We start from the raw sequence: 19,248 nt of genomic DNA on the forward strand, positions 1-19,248 counted from the left end.
AGCTGACATTCTTTGTCATGGTACCCTGCTGCAAGGTTGGTTTCTGGATTTAGTTTTTACCATTTTAAATACATTTCAACATAACAACTGATGCAACTTTCTGTACCAGACGCCAAAACGTAGATATCAGTCATTCATGGAAAAATGTCTTAAATGGTAAACTGTACAACTGTCCACAGCATATATGATAGCTGCTGTTTTGTGTCTTGCAGTTTGTGAGTGGACGTTCACAGCAACATGCCAACATGCCACTTTAGTGAAAACTCAAAACAAAAATTTAGTGGCATGGTCCCCTTGGGCTAGATGTTCTATTTAGGTCATATTTTATGTAATAGACACAAATGTGGCACAAGGAGACTTTTAATATATTTTAATATAAGGATACATCCTTACATAGCAACGTGGTAGTCATCAGTTCCTATTCTTGTCCACTTTGTCACAAATAAACTTCAGAAAAAATGGATAAGGAGGATGCAAAAAATAGGAGAAGAGTTAAGCAAGCAGATGGTGGAAGCAGTGTGTCCTTATTCTTTCCCTGTCAAGCTTTTGAACTCTCCAACATCGGCCTGTTATATACATTCAGGGATTCAGCTGAGTGCTCGGATACAACAAGCACAGACACACAAATCCTGCTAAGCTCTCTCTCTCTCTCTTTCCTTTCATCCTTGATTGTACCCTTCCTCAAATACTGTCGGCTTTTTTTTTACAGTCTGGATATTTCTCCTATTCATTGAGGAGGGATTTGCTCTGGCACAAAAGACTAAAGGTAAGATTGATATATGCGCAGCACTCCTTTTCATCAGGGCAGTAAATTAAATCAAGACTTATTCTAATTTATTTAAAGATCAGTGAAGTTTTTTGCACATTTAGTCATAAAATTGCCTCTCAGGTGTCTGTCGTTAAATGTCAGAATGTTTTTTTATCATATTCATACAGATGGAGGTGCAGGATCAAAAGGGGTCAAACCCTCTCAACGGCCGCAGCATCACTGTGGAAACTGGGTACGAAACACAGATGGTGGAAGCTTCAGCTCCCCAAACTACCCCCATACATACCCTCCCAACAAGGAGTGCCTGTACGTACTGGAAGGTAACCAACAGCATGCAACGGAGCCTCACAGCTGTGAAACCAATTTTTGTAAATGTTGCACATTTTTGCATTAAATTAGGTCAGAATCTTCCAGGAGCTCTGGTGGAAATTAAAGGGAATCCAAGAAACAAAATAATACTCACATACGTATTTGTGATGATCAAGAATGCAGTCTGTTGTTGTTGCCAATAACATCAACATTGCTCATCATAAATTGGTCCCACACTGTGTTTGGATTACATTTAAGGATTCTGAACAGTATTCTCAGTTTCAGTATTCACTTTTACCCTCTATGGTCATTAAAGTACAAACAAGCTGGCAGGCAATAACTTTTTCTCAGTGCATTCCTCATTATCTAGCACACCAAACAATGCATAACACTTTGTTGTCATGTTGCACATTAGTTTCCCTTTAATTGCTTCTGGAGCCCCCAGAACAGCCAAACTTACAGTTATTCTGTGTGAAAACATCAACAACGCTGAGGATATTTTGAAGGGAGCAAATATTTTTTCACTGCATTGTCCATTGTCTGGTAGCATTATCTCCCTGAATCAGCTCTGTGGCAGTAGATGTTACACAGCACTCTGCTTCCCTTAGCCCTGCCCCGCCAGAGGATAGAGCTGCTGTTTGATGAGAACTTCTACATCGAGGCCTCATTTGAGTGTCGTTTCGACCACATCGAGGTGCGGGACGGCCCCTTCAGCTTCTCGCCGCTCATCAATCGCTTCTGTGGCTCGGCCAGTCCCAGACTCGTCCTCTCTAGCGGACGCTTCATGTGGATCCGCTTCTTCAGTGATGAAGAGCTGGAGGGGATTGGCTTCCAGGTCCAGTACAGCTTTACTGCAGGTGATTAAAACACAGTGGGATGGTTTATTGATCCCTGTATAACAATGTTCTTAACGCACCACCCTGGTACTCACTGAATGTTCATCCAGTCTGCTCAAATAATGTTTCAATCACATGTCCCTGCTGTTATTAACAAATCAAATATCTTTACTTTCACTGAAAATACCTCTGATAGTGTCACATCTCACTCTCTGCCTTTATGATTTCCTCCAAAGATCCTGAATTTCATTTGCATGTGGGAGGACTCTTAAACCCCATCCCAGGTAGCGCAACCACACAGCTCAGCCTACTCAAATAACTTAAGTCGTACTTCTTTGTTACATCTCTTATGTTTAATCTTTTCCTTTCCTTTTGTCTGCCTGTTATTATCCTTTCTTGCTGTCTGTGGGTCAGATTGTCAGTTCGAGCTGACTGGGCCTGACGGCCTGATCCGTTCCAGTCAGGTGGAGGAGGAGTATAAAGTGAAGCCAGACCAGGCAGTGGACTGCATCTGGACTATACGGGCACCAACAAACAACAGGGTATTTGACATGTTAAAGTTTTACATTTTTGCCAGTTATCTAATGTAAAACAGCAGAATAGGTTTATTAGTAATAACAGGATGCTAATATAAGGGAAGAAGGCTGAGGAAAAGTAAAAGTATGGTGGTAAAAGTTGAGAAATATTAAGATTATGTTTAGGAGAGGGGATGTGATTCATTGGTGGCAAAATGACAAACAGCACAGTGGTTGAAATGACGACTCTCCAGCCTGCAGTGCATTTTAGACTCCACATCTGTTGTGGCATGTTTGCTCCATATCCTTTACATAATCATAAAGACAAAGCGTGTGGATTTAAAGTTCAAAAACCCCAGATAAATGCACTACATTTGTTATCAAACATTCACTGACAGCACATCCACAGCTTGATGTAAGTGCACATGAAGTATAAAGCAAAACATATGCACTGATAATCCAACATAAGTACACACCCCCTAAAGCTAGCTTAAAATGGTTTATTTATGTTTGATCTTTTAATGCAGTGATATCTTCAGACAAGACATGTACACTAAACAAATACAAAATACGCACAGTATATCTCTCATCGTTGCTTATTGCAGATTTACCTGCGATTCTTGGAATACCAGATGGAAAACTCAAATGAATGTAAGAAGAACTTTGTGGCTGTTTATGATGGCAGTAATGCCATTGAGGACCTAAAGGTAATACACTTTATAATATGTGTAATATTCAGTATGCTACTCCAGCCAAAAGAAATAAACCCCTCTGATTGGTACTTTATTTATTGCACATTTTAGTGCATTATAATATCATTTCCAAGTGCTCAAGTGCCTGCTCATGGTGGAAATTTATGTAAATAATACCCTAATGAGTTCGGTCTAGACCTGTTTGAAAAGTGTCCTGAGATAACTTCTGTTATGATTTGGCACTATGCAAATAAAAAATTTTGAATTGACTTTTTGAATTTCTTTCCATGCCATACATGCTTATAATATATGAATCATAAATATGCAGCACCTGTTCTACAGACCTTGGCATCAATGAGACTGCACATCCAACACTGTATGAGAAAATGGTGCGTGGTTTCTTGCAGGCCAAGTTTTGTAGTACAGTAGCTAATGACATCATGCTGGATACTGGTGTGGGGGTAGTGAGGATGTGGGCTGACGAGACAAGCCGTCTCAGCCGTTTCCGGATGCTGTTCACTTCTTTTGCTGACCGTGAGTTTCTCCTTTAGATTATTTTTAACCTCTGTCTTTTTACATTTTTACCAATGTCCCTTTTGTTTAGTTTCTGCAGCTGTGACAGGGCAGGTACAGTACATAGATTGGATGTATGATTGCAAACAGATTTGTGGCAGCACCCTCCAGTGGTTTTTATGTAGCACTGCAGACTTTTAAAAGAGTAAAGTCTCGGTAGCAGTTGTAGAAAATGCATTCAGTTATATAATGTATGGAAATAGTACAAAAATGCTGGGTTTCCGTGTATCTTTTTGAAAAGATCCATAAGTCAGTAAGCACTTTCTAAATGGGATCCTTTTTACACAACTTAAAAAAAAACATTAATTTCCTTTTACTGTTATTGGCTTTAGTTGCTTTGTCAGCCTGTTTGCATTACATATTGATACACCTGTGTTTGTGTTTCAGCACCCTGTGCAGGCAGTGCATTCTTTTGCCACAGTAACATGTGCATCAACACTACTCTGGTGTGCAACGGCATACAAAACTGTGTCTTTCCCTGGGATGAAAGCAACTGCAAAGGTATTCCAGTTGTGCCAAAGCATTCTGTAATTTTTTCTTTGAAAATCAGCAGTGTTGTATTATAGCTAGGTTGTGTCGTGTTATGTATTATGATACATTTTGTGTCCGGCTCTGTTAATATATAACTGTACACACCCCCTCTACTTTTTTTCAATTATTTCTCAAGTCGTCTTTGTAATTTTTTACCCTGATACCACAGTGCATATTAGTAAATGTTGGACAGTACAGAATATTCCTCCCAAATATCCTCTTGCCAGAAAAATAATGATCTCATCATCTTTAATTTCTTTCAAGCCAAAAAACCTTCAAGGCCTCTTGGCTGTGTAATGGATCCTGAGCACCTCAACTGATTTGAATGGCTGTTAATCACAGCTTTGGCTTTTAGTGAAGGCTTCAAATTGTTCCTGGAAACCAAAGATACAGACTGTCCTGAAGGGGGTGGCAACAAATAAATGACTGATTCACTCTCAGTACCTCTAAATGCCCCTCATATTTTAACTCTCTTTGTCACTCTCTTCGTATCCATCATCCAGAAAAAAAGAGCAAAGGTGTTTTTCACCAGATCACAAAGACTCATGGCACAGTAATCTGTGTGTCTACGGGAGTGGTGCTACTGCTCCTTATCGTCTCCATACTGGTGCAAGTCAAACAGCCACGAAAAAAGGTAATTAGGACCAGTCATAATGAAATTATTTTGTATCATGCCACAAAATATTGGTATTAAAATAGCGAATTCATCAAGTGTGTTCAATCATACTTTGAAGGTATTGGTACGTAAGAATAACCTGTTCCACCGGGGCGACTTCCAGGAGGTGTTTGACCCCCCACATTATGAACTCTTTACTCTCAGAGATAAGGTAAGTATAATTACTTTGATTATGTTTACTTAGCTGCACATGGCAATCTTTTAAAATCACAAATGTAACATTATCCATATTAGGAGATTTCTGGGGACCTCGGGGAATTATCAGAGGAACTCCAGTCCCTGCAGGCGCTCAGAAGATCCTCATCAGGCTCACGCTGCATTCACGAACACCACTGTGGCTCCCAGGCTTCTGTCAACTCCATCAAAGCCAGTCTAGGTGCACATGGCATGGGCCGGGGATCTATGGAGCTTCCCCCTTTCAGAGGGGACTGCCAGAACACCTTACCTCCCCTCAGGGACTTTAACAATAGTCTGCGGAAGAAGAGCTGGCCTAGTATGAAACCAGGCCGAATGCAGGGCCATCATGGTGTGGGGGATAGGGCACTGGGGCGGCAGGATAGAGTGATGGAAGAGGATGAAGAGGAGGATGAAGATGGAAGGTATGATGTGTATGTACGCAGAGCAGGAAGCCGAAGAGGGAACTTTGAAATGGCCCAGCAAAGATCCTTGTCTATGGACTTCTGAAAAGAAAGGTTGGCACGATAAATACTGCAGCAACAACTTTTCAATCAGTGCCACAGTTTGGGGGCAGAACTCACAATTTAACACCACAGAGCGGATATGTCTCACTTAACTTCTTCATAATGAAAATAATTATAAAGAATTTGTCCTTGACTTCTCATTTTTCGCTTGCAACCTTCTCAGTGAGGTTAGAAAAATGTAGGATGTGATACAGAGCAGTGCTCCAGGAGCTTCAGCACTGCCAACCCGGCTTGGACACTGCGACAGTTGACAGGGAGCTGTTATTGTGTTTGTGATCAGTGTAAAAGTGAAGAAAGATGATAATGCTCTGTATTGCTGTTGTTATCAGTGTATTTTGTAAAATATATTTTACTGTAAAGCAAATAGATTTTGTTGAAATATGTTTTCAGTTAGTGTTTAGGTTCTGAAAGATTTTAAGAAGTGATGAGATTTTAGGCAAACAATGAAAAAAATGACCTCTCAGTTTTTCATCTGTTATTACCTGTAATAAAGAATAAATATTTACATCTCTGCATCAGTGGTTTAAAAAAAGTCTACTTTTAACAGATATGAAATTAGCGTTAGCAGTTAAACAGTGCTCTTTCCTATGAGAGAGGTGTGTGTTGATCAGTGACCTTCAAAAGGTGTGTTACAGGTAGGAGGATTGGAATTTCCAATATAAAGTTAACTGGTGTTGTATAATCCCGTTGTATAACCACCAAAAGCACCTATTTATTTTCCAATGGCACGCCCATCATTATCTAACACTAGAAAACTTTAATTTTCCCTTTTTCCTGTAGGCACTGAACATAACTGATGGGTTAGTGGGTTTTAACTCTAATGCAGAGAATCCAATGAAGTTAGGAAGGCTGTTGATTAACAAGACCAATATAAAGAATAATTTATTTTTATAATATGATAGGACCACAAATTACCACCTTTCACATCATAACCTTTGACTGAAGGCTATAACAGACTGCCTTTAACAAATTGTGTCTGAATGATGATGTCAGTGAGGATTGAAAATGTGCTTATGTGAAAATTATTCATATACTTTAATCTTAAGTGTTTTTCTAAATTCCCCCAAATGTATGTGTTACTTTCACTTTTCTCATGCATGCACGGCTTTGTGGTCACTGTGCCAAACTACATAGATAACCTTGGAGCTACAGGACAAAACACATTTAGAAATCCAGAAAGTTATCTCTAAGCCACAGCCTCGCAGTTTAGCCAGCAAATCTGTGGGGTTCATTCATCATATTCAGGAAATTCACTGGGCAGATAATTAATGGAGCAACTATGCGTACACACAGACAAACACATGAACATGCACCCTTGTGGCTTCAGTATGGCTGCTGTTTATGCCAGTGAGCTCTGCCATGTACTTCGTGTTTGACCTTTAAGAATAGTCTGATATTACTATATATAGAGTAATTACTACGATAAAAAAAGATTTCCTCTGGTTGGCCTCTTTGTACACACATAAAAGTATGACCACACAGCTGACAAATAGTGTAAATGGGTCACTCCTAATAACTATTAGAAGGAACAAGATTTTTCTATTACAGGGAATTGCACATTTGCTGAGTATGGATGGTTTTTCAGTAACACTCTGGTACACAGCCATTTTTATCACGTGATATCTATGAATAGGCAGGATATCTGGAGCACATCCAATAATGGATTTCCCCAAGGAAACTGAAATCAGGTCAAGGTGTGGTCTGTATGGTTTTTTGTCTTACTGTAATATGACTCAAGAAAAAAAAAAAGAAAAACACAGCTCAGCAGAACTGATTAAGAATATTTTGTACACAAGCAAAACAAATCAGACATATGTCAAATCTGTTTGTTTTATTTCTGTCTGATTTCAGGGTTCAACTGTTAGATTGTTAAAAGCCCTTTGTTCTGTATAACACTTTTTATTGTATGCATAAATCCCACCTACAGGTGACTGTGTTGCCTTCAGAAAAGGAACTGAACATCAAGTTTACTTTACAGTACAACAGATAAATGAGTCAGGTGATCACCTACATGAGCAGCAACAGGTTTGCCTGCAGTCTGTCAAATATTAATAGAGTTTAACTCAAAGACAGACACACATGCTTTAACGTGGAGTTTAGGATACTATAACATGAGTGTACTGTTCTTTGTGCCTCTGTGAACAATAATATAGTAGATATGGCACATGTGTGACCTCAGCTATGCAACCACACATTTTTCACGAGATATGTTAACAGTTGTGGTCGTACACAGACATGACAAAGCAGAAATTGTGTTCCTTCTCTTGTCATTCCTCACTGTTCCAGCACATATGTGCCCCTGAGACTGAACTCCTGTCATCATAGGTGACACGTGCTTCTGCAAAGTGTACAACCCTGACAGGTTTTTCATCATTCTTGTCTCGCATCACAGTACAGAGTACTGAGAGACTGCTGAATAATAAGTCAATAATAAATCCATTGTTTCAAAAGCAGTAGACAATTAAACAATATAAATATATGTGATAAAACATAATAAAGTAGAAATCACACACCACAATTCTCTATGACATCTTAAAATCTTAATAAAACAGTACATTAATTGCACATATATAAATACAACACAATACTAATATTTATCCACAAGTTTTTTTGTCTCCATTTATATTAAACAATATGCTACTATACTGTAGGCTACTATGACTGTTGTGTTCATGAGAAAAACAGCAGCTGCAATGAAAAACACTGCATCAGTCGTTGTATGTTTAAAGTGTCTTTGTGTGTCCTTTATCATTTTGTTCTGTTTCTTTTTTTTTCCTCAGGCCAAAAATGAGAACATGTTCATGTTTCAGTCTAAATTGTCATGAAGTCATGAAGTGTGCAAGCATGCAGTCAGTCTTTCTCAGGCCAATTGTGTTGTCACGGCACAACAATGTCTCTCAGTGCCTTTAGAGTCAACATGTGCTGCTCAGTGATTCATCAAAGAAGGCCACGCGGTCGTGTGCCACCAGGGGTGTATTCTCCCCAAGAACGGCCTCCGTGAAGTTGGGCCGTCTCCAGGCGTAAACCATACTGTTCAGGAAGCCTTGCAAGGACACACCGGCAGCCTGAAATAAAGAAAAAAAATACTATAACCTGCAACTCAGACGTAAGAGGAAATTTTAATATTCTAATTTAAAATTAAAAATTAAAAAAAAAAGGTCTTGCGTTTCTGCAACTTACCTGTATCATATAAAGACCAAATAGGCTGCGTTGTTCGACTTTTGTCCAGATCATCAGGGTAGACAGCAGAATGAGGACAAGAGCTACAGCAGGAGGAAACATAAGACATCAATCTGATGTAGACTATGGAATATATTACATTAGCTTTAAATGTGCACGTGTCTATATGTACCTGGTGCCCAGCAGAATAAGATGACCATCACCATATTTCTTGCCGTAGAAAACACTTTTTTGAATCTTCTTCTTGAACGTCCATCTCCCTCCACCGGAAAAAGCCCCTCCTGTTCATGTCTTTCATACCATTTACCAACCTTATAGTAAATGACCTGAAACAAGAAAGAAATATTATAGCCAACGTAAATATATTATTCAAGCATTTAGATAGCAATAACTATATTTACATAATATTTAAGGAAAATATGACACAGTTACATGTTAAAGAAAGTTATCCAAATTCCTCTTAACATAATGTGATTGTTTAGGACTTACAGAGCAAGAAAACATTGCTGGTATCACAACGAGGAAAAGGAAAACTCGGATGAAAGTATCGTGTATTATCTCCTGGGAAGAAAAAAAAACATCTTAGTACAAACGCTCAACATTAGTTGAAGCTGCCTTGCATTATTCTTTTTATGAGAAACTATAACAAAATGCTGGTATAATAAATGCAACATACAACAATAACATTCAAATTCAGTTAAATTAAATAATAATACAACTAATTGAAAAGCTGGGAAATGAAATACTGCAAATTAAAAATGAATGCATAGAAGAAAAGCCTTAAAAGCAAGTTTATGAAAGTGTTTCATGAAACAGTTTTATACTCACAGCATCAGAGCAGGAGTCCCTCCAGACATGCAAGAACAAAATGCAACTGAGAAAAAAAGAGATTATCAAAAAGGTCAAAAACACAGGGGAACAGACCTATTTCACTTCTGAACCGTTTTGGCTTTAAAGAAGGTTAATCATGCATGTTGTGTGCTCACCTGGTGCAGTATTTGGTATCGTTACAGACAAGCTCGTTCTTTGATGTGTCAGTGGTTGGAATCAGCATTGTAGTTTTTATGAAAGGAGTGAGCACATATGCTAGGTATATTGCAAAGGGGATCAACCTGTAATATTAGACAAACAGAGAAACAAAATTAAATTGTGTTTACCAGGAATAAGGTATTTAACCATACAGTATTTAAAAAGAAGCTAGACAAACTCACCAGACAATGAAATATACAGGTGTAGTGACTATTGTCCTTCTACACTGACTCTGCAAACCAGACAGACAGGGAGGATGAAGTTACTGAATTAGTCCTGACAGTTTTTTTTGCACAATTTATTATCTACAGATGCAATGGATGCCTCACCTGTCCACTCTCATCCTCTGTGGGGCTTGCTCTCCACCCTTGGATTGCGCTCTTTGACTGCCATGCGTAAACCACCACCAGCAAAAATGAAATAAAATAAAATGTCTGAAACAAAACGGACAAAGACACAAAGATGCATAAGTGAGGGAGGAGTGTAACAATATATTTTAGCACAATATATAAAAGTGATGCATCATGAAGTACTGGAAGTACATCACTTGAAAGGCTGAATTAAATGTCATTAAGACATCCTGTTCTTTGTATTTTCCAGTCAAAGAAAAATTATTTGGAAAGTAAGATTTGTGAATTTTTTTTAGATTTGAAGAAGGATTTTTGTACAGCCATAGTTTATTTTCATTTTAGATTTGTTATAAATATATTGTGTATCATCCTGTAACTTTATCATCACAGCCCTAGTAGTCAGAATTATTATGCAATGTTGGGCTCAAACTCATTCTCTCCTCTGGCATGAGATGTGCACAGACCTGGACAGGAGGACTCTACAGCGAGTACTTGAACCTGTCCAGAAGATCATTGGTACTCAGTTACTCAGTATCAGGGATATTAGTGAGGTGAGGTGCCTGTGCTGAGCCCAGAGGACACTAAAAGACAGCACCCACCCCAGCCACAGCCTGTTCACCTGCTGCCATCTGGGAAGAGGTTCAGAAGTTTCCGCTGCCGTACCACCAGACTTAAAGAGCTTCTTCCCTCAGGCTGTTAAATTCATCCTTCATCATGCAAACTAGTATTATTTTTATTTGTATGACCTATTTATCAATTTGTTTTACGAGTTGCACAAAGGGAACTATATCTAACTTTCATTATACAACCCTCTGTTATAAATGACAATATAATAACCTTGAATGCTACTGTAGAAAATAGGCTGTTGCTTATTCACAGGAGGGAAGCAGTGAAGTCGTAGATCTTTTTCCATAAATATTAGCTACTACTTTAGCTGAACTTTAAAAATGCAGACCAGCATATTAATTATTCTCTAATATTATATTTCTTTAGCAGTTTGCTATGGGCAAATACCATCTTATACATCTTTTATAATTTGTGTCTTCGTTGTTGGTTCAAACGACAGCTTCGTTAACAAGCTCGAGCCCAATAGATTCTACATCCATATAAAAAGATAAAATAGTGTTAAAAGCGGATATTATTAATTTTAGCCTTGGGGTCACTTCATTTTCATATCCATCAATTCAGAAATGTAAACTGTCACAGTTATTTTTGGCTTTGATTAAATATTGGACTTTTGAAAGGCTAAATATTCTCCATATCTGTATTTTGAAAGATATTCACATTGTGAACTGAATGACACTGAATAACGCTGGACTACATTACATTTTTTTCTGTTTGTTTTATGTAAAGTCAATATCTACTCTACCCTTAACTCTTATCGCTGTAAAATATAATGTTCATTCAGAAAACTTTAAGTTGAGACAAAAACATTTTAACACTTAAACTTTTTATTCATGACAGGGAAAGCTTGAGAGATGGTAAGAAAGAGGGCCACAGGTTGGAACCGAACCTGGACCACTGCAGTAAGGACTTCAGCCTTTGTATATGGGGCGCACGCTCTATGAGGTAAGTTACCTGGGCACTGTTTATAATTACAGATATTACGGCATGAAACATGCAGTTTCACCTCTCAGTCTAGGGAAACAATGTGGAGACAGTTACATAACTTAAGATATGACACAGTGAAACTGCTTACCACTTTGCTTTATAGATGCAATATAAGGAAAAGAACATGGGGTTTGTTTTACTGCTTACATTTACAGTCTCAAGTGACTCGGGGAAAATCCTGCAATGCTGTGATTTAAGACTGAGACAGTGATCTCATCTTCAATGTTGAAAACTACAAAGACTTTAGTTGGTAAGTACCCAAATCAAAGTAGATGTATTTACCCAGTACCTCTTCTTTCATTTGCAAGGCTAAATGGTCTAAGAGAGTGAAAGTAACTGTTTCTTACCAGTGACAGCGGCAGGCTGTATTGGCAGATGGTTACACTGTTGTCCATGCTAACTTTGTTCATGGCACTGGTGAACATCAGGATCACAGCAGCCAGGAGGTCTGCCAGGGCGAGCTGCACCAGGAGGTGCACCTACAAAACAAATAAACATAAAGGTTGTTTCTTCGCTGTGAACCTGCAATATGCATATGAAAAAAAACAAACACATTTCCTGCTGCCTTTTGTGTAACTAGAATATTCTGTACCAAAACACTTAGATGTGGCAGTGACAAGGTGCAGAGCTACACAGACATGCTATCAAAAATAGACACACACACACACACACATACACACACACACACAGGAATGTACATACACAAATACAACCTGACTCACCTGTTCTTTTAGATGCCTCCATCTCACTATAGAAACCACCAGGACAGAAAAACTCCCAATCACACTGCAGGTAATCAGAAATATGTGAAGTATTAAATAACCATAGATGCTGGTGAAATGATATCAGCACTCCATTCATTTTGGTGTATACAGTTTAAAATGAATAAGGAGTGAATAAACTGACACTACATTAACACTAAAACTGCGCCAAGATACTTTTATTGCACAGACCAGCGTGTCTGAGGATGAGGTTGACTTTTGTGTCTGAAAGACAACATGTGACACCTGCATAAAAAGCTGTAAAATGGCACACAAGTTAAATTATAACCCTCGTCATGGCTCCATAAAAACTAACTGAAGGCACATTAATTGTTTTCCCTCGCATTTTCTCCACCAGTTTGTCCTCTTATTGTTTTTCTTTCTTTGTTACAAGCAGAAAACAGAAAGTGAGAGACTCATAAAGAAAGACACAGCAAACAGAGTGAGTTCACTGAGGGAGATTTTAGGTTTACAGCAGCAACAAATATCCTGTGAGCAACAACTTAGTGCTCAACATTAAATTTTTAGTAAGTAATAGAGGTGGCAATAATTATGAGAACAGAAACTTCATGTTCATGTTCATGTGCATGTCAAGAACACTGGATCCATAAAGAGAACCCAAGCCCGCCTCTCGTTACTCATTGTCTTTGGCAAACCTCTCAACCATCGCAAAACTCTCAACAATCTGGAAACTGAAATTTAAAGATTATTTCTCTGCTGATATAAAAAGACTGACTGTACAACCCAACTAAAAACATGTTTTTACGCCACAATCTGGTTGTTATACAACCTTCTGGTGTAAATAAATAGCATTCAATGCTGGTCAGGTAAATCAAGCATGAAAAGTATGAGGAAGCATATTACCTGAAAGTGAGCAACACTAAGTACTCAGTAGAGAGAATATCAATCTAAAAAACAGAATTCAGACACGTTATCAGAAATGTAATATCCTTCCTAAATGTTGTCATGCAAAGAAGCTGTTCATTTTATTTATTTTAATGTATTTATGCACAGAAAAGTAATAAAGTGTAACGCTTACCTGGTCTCCACTTAGTATACCACTGGGGTCCATGGTAAATATTCAAGTCTATTCAAAACTCACACTGGTTGGGCTCAACTCAACAACCTGCCTCCGTAACAGGCCTCAGTGAAAATGTGTTTTCTTAGCAAAGTACACCTCTATAAAAGTCTGCACCTTGTCACGTGCTGCTGTTCTGACTCCACCTGCTTTGAATGTGTGCTTGCCAGGTAAGTGTCACTGCAGGGCTTTCAGATGGGAATACCCAGGTGAACTGGGAATATTGTTTTACTTCCATTGTCTCAAGAAATGAATACATTTCCCATTTGGACTGTTTGGATTTTTACCCTCTGTTGGTTATTAGAGCCCAGTTTCCTACCAAAATACATATCCCTTATTTCCCCTGCCATGCTAAATGTTTAACATATGCTGTTATGATAATTTCTCTGTAATGTGTTTTTTTTTATATATTTTTTTTATTCATAACTAACACACACACACACAATGTAGCTGTTACATCAAGGTTCACAACACACTTATATTATGAGAGAAGTCTGTGTTACAAAGACATCTATTGGTAGGAATCGAACCTCCATTTCATGACGCGTGATGAAAACAACTTAATAATTAAATAAAAATAAAATAAACCCATTGTGTTAAAGTCACTTTTTTTTTTATATGCCCCAAAAAAAAAAATAATAATGACGGCGCGTTGTGTGAACAGAACCGCTTTTAACCTGTCAGAAAAACAACAACAACAACAACAACAACAACAAAGCGCGTGTTTTTAAAAACGTCGCTGTCAACAGCCGCTGACGTGTGTTGATAAAGTTACTTCAAACTGATGACGTCGTTGATTCCACGTTGGCCCGGACGTGGCACTCTGCAGTTACAGCGCCGTGTGGACGTCGCCCCGGATCACTGTGAAGCTACCGCACGTCGCGTCTGCTGTGGCTCATATCGGTTGCTTTTTCCCCCCTCTCCACCCTCGGCTAAACATGGGGCTCACCATCTCGTCGATCTTCAGCCAGTTGTTTGGCAAAAAGCAAATGAGGATTTTGATGGGTGAGTGAGGAGAGCTGTGGCTTCTAGCTCTGTGGCTTCTAGCTGTAGCTAACGCAGCTAACGATAGACGGACACACAGCTTGTTCTCGGTGGGCTCCTGCGGTTCTCCGACCTTTTTTTTTATTTTTTTTTTAAAGTATAAACTTAAAAACAGAAGCGACGAATTAGTACGCAGCTTAGGGACATTTAATTCACTTTCGTTTTGAAAGCGAAATGTGAAATGTTTTAGCTTTTGGATGTCGGGTGTGTTTTCTTAAAGGATGTTTGGTAATTAAAGTGTGCTAGCGGCAAGTTTATCCTGAAAACAGATAAATTAAAGTTAAACCTTTTTAAAAAAAAATTATAATAGCTTTATTATTTTTTTGACTTTCTTTGCCGAGTGTTTCTTTTATCGACTATGTTACTGACATGATAACAGTAGCTTAGTTGGGAGAAAATGGCCGTTTATTCATCATCTATTTAATAAAACAAAAAGCCTCTTATCTTGTATTAGTTAGTGAACCAAACATGTTAACTTCTCTGCTTCTGTTAGTTATTGGGTAACTAACTAACTCCTTATGACGTGTGATGCGTTAATATTTCCTTCCTGTTTCCGGAGAGTTAAGAAAACAATAAGTAAGGAGTGATGTGTTCTCGATTATGTCACTTCATCAATAATAAGAGCAGCTGTAATATTAGTTTTTTCCTCCCTCAGTACTCAGTGCAGATGATTAGCTTGGTGCAGTCACATGTGTTATTGCCTTTCCTCTACTGTCTGCTGATTAGATCTATAGGAAAACCACTATTGTGCAATTTACAGCAGGCTGTTATCCATAGCTCTGTCCTCTGATATTCTTTCATATGTTAATTATTTATTTATTTATTTATTATTTTTTAAATTCCTTTTAGTTGGGCTGGATGCTGCCGGAAAGACAACCATCTTGTACAAATTGAAGCTTGGTGAAATCGTAACCACCATCCCAACCATTGGTAAGACATGTTACTTTTAAAATCAGCTTATGGCCATTTTGACCATTTTAATGTGTACCTCAACATATTTTACTCGTTGAACTTGTGTGTACCGTGTTATTTTAAAATATTTCCTCTCTCTTTCTTCTGTACAGGTTTCAATGTGGAGACAGTAGAATATAAAAATATCAGTTTCACTGTATGGGATGTGGGTGGCCAGGACAAGATTAGACCCCTCTGGAGACATTACTTCCAAAACACACAGGTATGATTGTGACTGCCCCAGTGCTGTGGGACTACTTCAGGTTTCATATTGCAAAGCTAAACCATGTTTAACACAATAGCTGTAGTAGTATGCAGCTCTCAAACTTCTACTCAGATCACCAAGTGAAGCTGTTTCAGTACAACACTTTGATGAACCAGAACAATAGCTTAAGGAATTAACTACTTGGATGCTGTTTTTGTTTTTTCAACTAGGGCCTCATCTTTGTAGTGGACAGTAATGACAGAGAAAGAGTGGCAGAGTCTTCCGAAGAGCTCTCAAAGATGGTAGGTATTTAAAGTGTAACTACACCAATTAATTCTGCTAGCTCCCTCCCTCAGCAAATAAAAAAATGCATCATAGACCTGCAAAGGTCAGTGACTTTGGGGGTGTGGCCTTGACACCGACCGGAGTGAGTGACTGGCCACAGCAGTGAAGCTGGAACAGCGAGCTGGTAGTCAGAGCTCTCTCTGTGTCTGCGCTGGAAACAGAGTCCACTGGAGCTTTTACAGTCACTGGAACTATCAGGGCTCTTTGTGAAAGTTTCTGTGTGGTGGCTAAACTAGTAGATATCTAGATATGGCTGCTTTCCGTGCGGCCGCCATATTTTCTACTTGGAGAAGGGGGTGGGTGAAGAGGGCGTTTCAATCTGCAACTACAGCACTAGGTGCCACTAGATGCTAGTGGATTACAATCCTCCACACCACCGGGGATCAGTATGGATTCAAACTAAAACCTGTATCTGTTTGTTCATGACTTAGGTAAATAATGTTGTCAATATATCCAAAAAGAGCAGGTTCTCTTTGTGTGCATTGCATGAGTAACCCATGAGTTTAATCCTTATATTCTCTGTCAGGGTTTCTGATATAGCCTGTGGTTAACTTCTTGATGAGTCAGCAATGAGGACAGACAAAGAAATAACGTGTAAACTCATGAAATGCCACTTAACCAGGGTTCTGTTTTTGTGACACTACATTGCATTTTTGTTTTTTGTTTGTATTTTTTATACACTGGATGGTTAGTTCACTTTGACATTGTTTTATCGTTCATGTTACGTGCCTTTTTTAACCCTTAGGTGTTGTGGGTCAGTAAGCAAAGAGGATCAGAGTAAAGTTTTGTTTTGTTTGTAAAATGTGAGCAAACTGTTTTGTTTAACCATGATTCTTGCGACACCACTTCTTAAACTGTCAGGGGTTTAAAAATATGTTAAAGTGTCTTTGTTTATTTCATTTATATCAGGGGCATGGGCCAAAAAATGTTTCTCTAAAACTGACTTGTAAAATGTCTTTTAGACTTCTTATGAAATTCCCCTTAAGGACTCACAACAAACCAGTCGTATAATCTCACTGTAAATTCATGTACTGGAACAGTTCGATCTGCTTTTAGTGTTTTTCCATGAAATCTCAGAACTGATGTTCTAATCTGTTTTCTGCCCTTCTAGTTGATGGAGGATGAGTTGAAAGACGCAGTTTTGCTGGTGTTTGCTAATAAACAGGACCTTCCCAATGCCTTATCAGTCAGTGAACTCACAGACAAACTCGGCCTACACGCCCTCCGCAACAAAACTGTAAGTAATCTGAGTCGAAACATGCTCCTTACACCTGCAGTAAAACTCAAACCTGCAACTGTGCACAGAGCTGCGTTCATATCTAACTCGCGCCATCTCTGACCCTACAGTGGCACATTCAGTCAACCTGCGCCACCCAGGGCACTGGGCTCTACGAAGGACTTGACTGGCTATCCAAAGAGTTGTCCAAGAACTAATGAAGGAACAGCTGGACAGATGCGAGAGCGAGAGAGACTGAACACCACATCACAGGAGAAGGCACAGACATTCGATCCATCAACATTTGGTCTTCCACCACCAATGTTCACAAAAAAGGACAAGGCTGGTGGACTATATAATCATCTGTGGGGAATTTTTAATATCTCATATTTTTTCTTTTATTATCAATATTCTTAGTATATTATCTCTTGACATAGTCTCTATTTTCCTCCTTTTGTTTCCAAACTCTTACATGGCAACAGGTTGTATTTACACATTCAGTTGCGTGATGAGCAAATGGCCAGTTGGGGAATTTTCATGGAAACAAGCAATAGAGTGACAGGAGTTGTTTTTCCACTTCACACATTGGCTCCTGTCTAGTCAGTGTTTGCTTTAATGAACCACTTCTATAATTGTTGGACTTACTTATTGTTGAGCCTAGGTTGGGGAATATGATAGTGTAATCCTAGAGCTTTGGTGAAGGATAACTTGTTGGGAGCCGTACGTTGTTCACCTCCACAGCCCTTTGTGGATATGTGACTCCCTTGCAGACCCTTTGCTCTTCATTGCTATGTCCTCAATCTCATACCAACTCATTTCTGTAAAGGCCTGTCGCCCATAGAATGAGATGGATGAGGATTGCGGTGATTTCACAGGTAGCTTTTGTTGGTAGTGTGGAACCACGTTGCCTCCCAGTAAATGGATCTAAAAAGGAACATTGTGCCTAATGGTCCCTCTTTACACAAATCTGAGTAACCCTTTCTGTATCTCATACTTACACCATGCTCCCTCTTAAAATGCTTTAGTGACTCTTGCCTTATGAAAGACAAAATAATGCAATAAGACACTTCCTCCTTGTGTGCAAAGTGTATGTGTTGGTGGTACAGCAGAACCACACCAGTGTGAGTGTTCATCATGCTTCTTTGCAACTTGACTTTTCACCTATAAACCCAGGATCTTTTCTTGTTTAACATTGGAATTTTGTCCTCAACGTCCTCTTTCCTTCCTTTTTTTTCTAACCACATGAAAACATCTTTTTTTTTTTTTTTTTACCTGTAAAGGAAGGAAGCATATTTTCCAAGTGTTTGACAAACATGGCCAGTGTCGTGCAACAACAGTTAAGTAAAGCAATGTTTTTTGCTGTGGTTTTCTGTCCCTTTTTTTTTTCCCATATAAAGAGTTAAACGTCTTTAACTCTTCATGTGACTGATGTGAAAAACCCTGCTATTAGTTATTAAACCTACTTTTAAAGATACAACTTTCTACTTTTGATAAATAAAATACGACAACAAACAAAAAGGTGATTTTTGGAAATATTTATTTTCAAAATAATTATATTAAGTATTTACAAAATTACTTTCTGTGACTAACGTTGAACAATGTGCAAAATTAGCCCCTTTATCATCCTGAATGACCCCACACTGAGGACCACGCAGCAGTACCACCCTGGCTTTGTCCTCACAGCGTCAGGAAGTCCACCTCGTTAACTTAAACACTGAACTAATCACTTTAGTTGAACCTCACAGTACATCTTATATCAGACATGATCTTACAGCAGTGCACCATAAACAGACTGACTAACAGAATGTGAAGATCACCTCCTAATCTGCTGAACGGGACATCGGGGAACCTCTGTGTGCTCGATCCATAATCCCAG

General features: G+C 38.7%; 3 protein-coding genes across 3 annotated transcripts in view; 2 read left to right on the top strand and 1 right to left on the bottom strand.

The window, feature by feature from the left end:
• neto2b (neuropilin (NRP) and tolloid (TLL)-like 2b) overlaps positions 1-5,997 on the top strand; it is a 6,749-nt gene extending 752 nt beyond the window's left edge. The window contains exons 2-12 of the mRNA XM_035664897.1: positions 710-766; positions 937-1,089; positions 1,687-1,935; positions 2,151-2,198; positions 2,329-2,456; positions 3,035-3,136; positions 3,529-3,655; positions 4,082-4,195; positions 4,729-4,859; positions 4,960-5,052; positions 5,136-5,997. Of these exons, the coding sequence (XP_035520790.1) occupies positions 710-766; positions 937-1,089; positions 1,687-1,935; positions 2,151-2,198; positions 2,329-2,456; positions 3,035-3,136; positions 3,529-3,655; positions 4,082-4,195; positions 4,729-4,859; positions 4,960-5,052; positions 5,136-5,585 (1,652 nt within the window). The 3' untranslated portion in view covers positions 5,586-5,997. The remainder of the gene's footprint in view (positions 1-709; positions 767-936; positions 1,090-1,686; positions 1,936-2,150; positions 2,199-2,328; positions 2,457-3,034; positions 3,137-3,528; positions 3,656-4,081; positions 4,196-4,728; positions 4,860-4,959; positions 5,053-5,135) is intronic.
• Positions 5,998-7,433: 1,436 nt separating this feature from the next.
• On the bottom strand, positions 7,434-13,716 carry si:dkey-30c15.2 (uncharacterized protein LOC558938 homolog). The gene is made up of 12 exons (XM_035665379.1): positions 13,573-13,716; positions 13,398-13,441; positions 12,495-12,558; positions 12,120-12,251; positions 10,141-10,245; positions 9,994-10,043; positions 9,769-9,894; positions 9,611-9,656; positions 9,272-9,343; positions 8,955-9,108; positions 8,783-8,865; positions 7,434-8,667 (listed from the first exon to the last, which is right to left on the bottom strand). The coding sequence occupies exons 1-12, from the start codon at positions 13,603-13,605 to the stop codon at positions 8,515-8,517; spliced, it is 1,062 nt and encodes a 353-aa protein (XP_035521272.1). The 5' UTR covers positions 13,606-13,716; the 3' UTR covers positions 7,434-8,514.
• A 700-nt stretch (positions 13,717-14,416) lies between these two features.
• Positions 14,417-18,474, top strand: LOC118330727 (ADP-ribosylation factor 4). Its single transcript, XM_035665380.1, has 6 exons — positions 14,417-14,616; positions 15,505-15,585; positions 15,720-15,829; positions 16,042-16,113; positions 17,268-17,393; positions 17,504-18,474. The coding sequence occupies exons 1-6, from the start codon at positions 14,550-14,552 to the stop codon at positions 17,588-17,590; spliced, it is 543 nt and encodes a 180-aa protein (XP_035521273.1). The 5' UTR covers positions 14,417-14,549; the 3' UTR covers positions 17,591-18,474.
• The last annotated feature ends 774 nt before the right edge of the window (positions 18,475-19,248 follow it).

The sequence above is a fragment of the Morone saxatilis genome, unplaced genomic scaffold (assembly GCF_004916995.1).
Source record: "Morone saxatilis isolate NCDOM2014 unplaced genomic scaffold, NCSU_SB_2.0 Contig2, whole genome shotgun sequence".
Lineage (NCBI taxonomy): Eukaryota > Metazoa > Chordata > Actinopteri > Moronidae > Morone > Morone saxatilis.